General features: G+C 38.4%; 1 protein-coding gene across 1 annotated transcript in view; it reads left to right on the top strand.

The window, feature by feature from the left end:
• The window catches only part of LOC118324458 (metabotropic glutamate receptor 4-like), a 113,167-nt gene extending 107,895 nt beyond the window's left edge, over positions 1-5,272 (top strand). The window contains exons 9-10 of the mRNA XM_035656810.1: positions 1,598-1,844; positions 5,156-5,272. Coding sequence (XP_035512703.1) covers positions 1,598-1,844; positions 5,156-5,205 — 297 coding nt within the window. The 3' untranslated portion in view covers positions 5,206-5,272. The remainder of the gene's footprint in view (positions 1-1,597; positions 1,845-5,155) is intronic.
• The last annotated feature ends 272 nt before the right edge of the window (positions 5,273-5,544 follow it).

Consider the following 5,544-nt stretch of genomic DNA (forward strand, 5'->3'; position numbering starts at 1 on the left):
ATGTGTAATCTTCTCAGGAGATTACAACACCCCCCGCCCCCCCCCAATCATCTAGGAATGCTCATGTTCTGCTTGCAGTATGAGGGAATACAATGCCCTATCACTTCTGCTTTGCTCTGACATCTTTTTTTTTCCTCAACTGACACGGCTTTAGAGGGCTTAATTTATGTAAGGCGTCCCTAGAGTTGTTATTTTTATTACATCAACATGTATTGTGTATGACAGGTCACGCAATTTATTTGATTTTAAAATAATGTTCTACATCTAGCATGCATACATAAAACACTTAGATAGTGAAAAGAATGCTTAGATGATCATGGTGCTGTAAATGTTTATAAAGAAATCTGTAAGCATCTTGAAATGAGAAGATAAATGCTGTACAAGCTTACATACAAACAACATATTTCATAACCCCATGTTGGGAAACCTAATTTATAATTGTTGACATGCTAGGCCCTGTGGGCTATTCCCATGCCAAACGTCTCAGTCATTTGTGATGTCTGCAAATGTAATGTCAGACAAAACCTCCGGCAAATCTGTTTGAAGGATGTCTGCCAGCTGTGTTTCCACTGTACACTCTTAGCCTTGTGTTTATCAACTTCCGAGGAGCTCAACAATTTCAATCCAAGAGGCAAAGTTAACTGTTCTTTTCAAATATTATGAAGGTCCTGCAAAAAGATGGAGTAGGATAACTGTGAAACAAGTCCTCAGATCCATTACTTTGATGATTTTTATTATGTTTATTAATGATAGAACACTACAAATAAACCATGTGGAATCGTGTTCATATTTTTGGGGTCTGCGCACCTGATATGTAAAGCATATTTCACAGTGTTTCAGTATCAACTATGATCTACCTATTAGATTAACAAATCAGAAATAGACTGTGTCTGAGCTCTGGGATGATTATCATAAATGAAAAATCACTTGCAGGCACTTTTAATATGCTGTAGGATGTTCCTCTCTGCTCCACAGTTGTTGCCTGTAGCTACATATCTGCTACCCAGCTGTGAGTTGCAGCTGTCACTGGCTTCAGAAGGCACACAATCCTTATGCTGTTGTCTAAAACCTCAGGGCAAAAACATCTATACACAGACTACATAGACACACATCAGGGGGGCACTTCTATTAGTTGTACATCATAAATAAACAAACATAGCAATGAAAGGAGAGCTCAGGAGTGATGAACCCAGCACATTAAATTAAAATATATAATTCCCATGTCTGTGCAAAGTTGAGTTCTCCTACATATGAAGCTGTGATTGAAATATTACTTGAGTAATTATATGTATGTTCTATAGGCAAGACTTTCAAAGCTCACTCTATTGAAAGCAATCGCATGCTCCAGAAACCATTCTTCTTCCTGCAACTTTATTAGAAAATTGGAATAAAAATACTTTCAGAATAAAATATATGAATTTGATTTTCTTTGATGGACTAAATTCAAACTGTGCAGGCTCTAAGTAGCACAGCCTTCATTATTGTGTGCACAGCTTAACCTAAGGTTCTAAAACTAGAACATGACCATGTCCAGTCAGTTATTATAGCCTCAACAAATGATACCGTTTGTGTCTCCACTATCTCTCCCATAATACAGATGTATATCCAGACCACAACCCTGACCATCTCTGTAAGCCTCAGTGCATCAGTATCCTTGGGAATGCTCTACATGCCTAAGGTCTACGTGGTTCTCTTCCATCCAGAGCAGAACGTACCTAAGCGCAAGCGCAGCTTGAAGGCTGTGGTCACTGCAGCCACCATGTCCAACAAGTTCAACCCTAAAGGCGGCCTGAGGCCCAATGGAGAGGCCAAGTCTGAACTCTGTGAAAGTCTTGAAACACAAGGTTGGTATCATGCCTGATGGAGCAATAAAGAGAATGAATGAAATGTGTTCCAGTGGACCTGAAACAGGAGTTGATTTTATGCTGATGTACTGAGCTATTTCTTTGTAAAATAATAGCAGTTATAGAATACACATGTCTACTCTGAAATAATGAACTCCTTTTATGTGAACATAATTGATGGCAGTGTTATTTTGCACTTCAGCAGTTTGGGAAATTAGCAAGCCTTACATGAGCATGCAAGAAATTAGAGTGCCATTTCAGTGCCAACTAAAGTGGTGTTGTACTATGGCGTCTTTTTGAACGTGAGCCATTGCAGATGACATAAACAGAACTGTGTGAATAATTACAACTCATAGGAGTGATTGCAAATTAGCCTCAAGCTAATATAGGACTGGGGTTTTCCCAGTTCCACAATATAATTATTTCCTTGATCATCAATGGAAGGTCAATGTAGTTGTAGCCTAGAGTTTATTAATATATCTTACACAGCAAATTACTCTTCTGAGATAAAGCAGTAGTATCCAGTAGTATTTTATAAAAGATTTGATGTTACACATAATGCTATATGGAAAATGCAAAAGAACATGTGGAAAAGGCAGGAAGTAACTTTTCTGTTTCACTCGGATAATCCTGCATTTTGAATACATGGAGCAGAAAAATACTTCCATTCTCACTAACTTTTACCACACTGGATTTGTGAATCAAGAGGTGTGACAGGGTGCCCACACAAGTCTGATTTTGAAAGGGACTAAAAAGACGAGTGGCTTAGTGTTGGAAAAGAGGATATTTCAATCACCAAGATAAAGTATATGAGTAGGAAGTCCCTGTGTGGGGGCAGGCTTAAATCCAATCAAGCAACCCAACATGTTCTGATTACTGAAAGTCTTGATTTTATACTCTGACAAGCTGAACAGTGTGTATTAGGACTATAAAGCCTGTGCCCACACTTGCATGTATGCTTTTTTTTTTTCGACCTCAGAATGGAGTGGTTATATCTTATCCAATTATAGAGCCCATTCATAAGTGCTGATTCTCACCCTCTGGATTGAACTGTGAATCTAACAACTGCTCTTTGTGCTTATGTGTCAGACTGTGTTGAGGGAGGGGAGCCTTGTGAGGGACTTTAGACTCTCAGGTAACTTGATTAGACAATGACTTTACCCTCTTATTATCTGTGACCACTCTTATCCTGTTCATTTCTGCTAATGTTCACCACAACGCCCGTGCCTGCCTATACTATGCACAAAGCATCCCGGCTGCCCCTGGCTAAAATACAGCACCCCGACTGACACAAGGCAGTAAGCACACCCTCACAAATCCACCCTTGACCAACAGACATTAACTTGGATAGACAATATTGGTGTGTGGTGCTGTAAAATGGCCAATCAGCATGGTAAAGCCTGTTAATGTGGGAAGATGACACCACTCTGCCTGAGTGCAGGAGACAAGCGATAGCCATGTGTCCTCTGTAATTTGTTTCCCTGTTGACAAAAGAAGGAATTTGCGGTAATGGGACAACAACAACAATAAGAGTGAACAGAAAAAGACAGATGGGTCTGCCAGCTCCAATTCTTTCTGCACCATCTATTCTTTATCTTGGCCTTGCAGCACATAAATATTCAAATAAGGTTCATTTATCAATGCTTCTCTTGGAATAGATGCTCTGGATGAAATGGCGAGAATACCGCCCCCATTCACACACCCAACATGGCACTGACAAATATACAGAAACGTTTACCATTACACATCTCTCTTCAACAGCACTTTTGCCCCGACTCTGGCTTTCAGCTGTCTTCTGATTGGATTCATCCCCTCTGACATATTCAATCAGCCACAGCTGCTGTGGGCAGATTGGCAGATTGGTAGTGTGATTACCACCACCAAGCATGCTCGCTGAGGGCAGTTTTATTTAAAAAAAAATGACACACATGTACACGATGACACTTGCACACAGACATATGTGTGCACAGAAGCATGTCTGCACACATACACACGGGTACAGTATGGTATGACGGTCACATTTTACCAGCAGTTTGGGCTTGTTATGGTCACTGTGGTCTGCCTTCCGGTAATCTGTTTTAGGTGTTTTATTCACAGCTGATGTAAAATTCCATGAAACATGAAAAGACTGTTAAAGAATAATAAGGACTGTTGTAAAACATTGATGACAACACTTACAGTTCCAAGTCAGATCACACGTATGTCTTAATAACATTTTACATCTAATACGTTTATAATTCAAACTGTTTATACACTTACTGACTGCTGCATGTGTTGCTTGGTGCACAGAGAAATCTCAGGTCTTTGCATGTGGTAAAAGACTTGCATTTGAATGGTTACTATTGCATTTTATACCACTGTTGTGATCTGCTTGGTGACTCTATATGATGCATATTTTAATACAATTTAAGAATTAAATCAGCTGTGAGGAAAACAATATGACAGAGTTTTTCTTTATTTCATTAATGGTACCGTAATAGCAGGTACTAACACTGTTATGACCATCGCCACAGCCTATGACTCTGATTGCATCTGCATCACTGACAAATATTTCACGTTGATATATTGTTAAAAGCTGTTACCATGTACTATAACCAGTACTATAACTTGCAACAATCAACAGTAGTTTTTTTTTGTTGTTGTGTAAAATCTGTTTTATAGAACCGACTAGTTTCAATAATCTGTTTTGAATAATCAATTAGTCGATCAACATAAAATTAATCAGTGACTGTTTTAATCATCAGTTAATCATTTTACTACTTTTCAAGCAAAAATCCCAAATATTCAGTGATTCCAGCTTCTAATTTGTTTTGTTTTATATCAGCACATTGAATATGTTTGTTTCAATGCTGATCAGACAACACTATCAATCTGATAGAAATGTAATTTTGAGCTCTCAAGATTTTTGTCATTTTTTTGACAGACTAATAAATTGATTAATAAAGAAAGCAATCAACAGATTAATCAGTAATGGAAATAAGCATTAGTTAGAAAACTAATCTTTTTTAATATATTTTTTTATTTTGCATTTCTACATTTTATTTTGAATTACAGTCACATTTCTATTTTCAGCTTCACAAATAACAGTTTAAATGCATTACAATGATAGAGGAGATACAGTTTTTACATTACAACACCCTGCTATTATGATTGGTTCCACCTGCACTCGTTTGATGAAGTCATCCATAAATAGAACTTCCCATCAATCAGGACTCCAACATGTGCTCTGAAAGATTAGCTTTTTCACGGCTATTGAATCGCACCCATTACGTCTTTAACCCTTTACTTCTCTCTCCTACCTTCACTTACAGTGTTGGCCTCCAAGCAGACATACATAAGCTACAGTAACCATGCCATCTAAACCAGAGACGAATCTTGGAAGCGGAGCAAGAGCCTGCCTGAGAAGAAATCACCTGATTCTGGGGAATACTAGGGAAATACTGGAGGACTTCCAAGCTGCTACAGCAGAGAGGACTGGGGTGGAAAGATGGGAATTTTTCACTCCATAAACAGAAAGGATGTCATATTTTTCTAGAGAATCAGGTAAAGGCTTGAATGCCAAATTTATGAGAAATTAGTAGATTTGTAGGAAGGAAATGGGAGATGTAAGGTAATTTTCCTCTTCCCACCCTTTCTGAGACACAAGTGAGTGTTGAATAGTGACGTTTCCAATATGCAGGCTGAGTGAACCACCTGAAAC

This window comes from Morone saxatilis, unplaced genomic scaffold, assembly GCF_004916995.1.
Source record: "Morone saxatilis isolate NCDOM2014 unplaced genomic scaffold, NCSU_SB_2.0 Contig15, whole genome shotgun sequence".
NCBI lineage: Eukaryota > Metazoa > Chordata > Actinopteri > Moronidae > Morone > Morone saxatilis.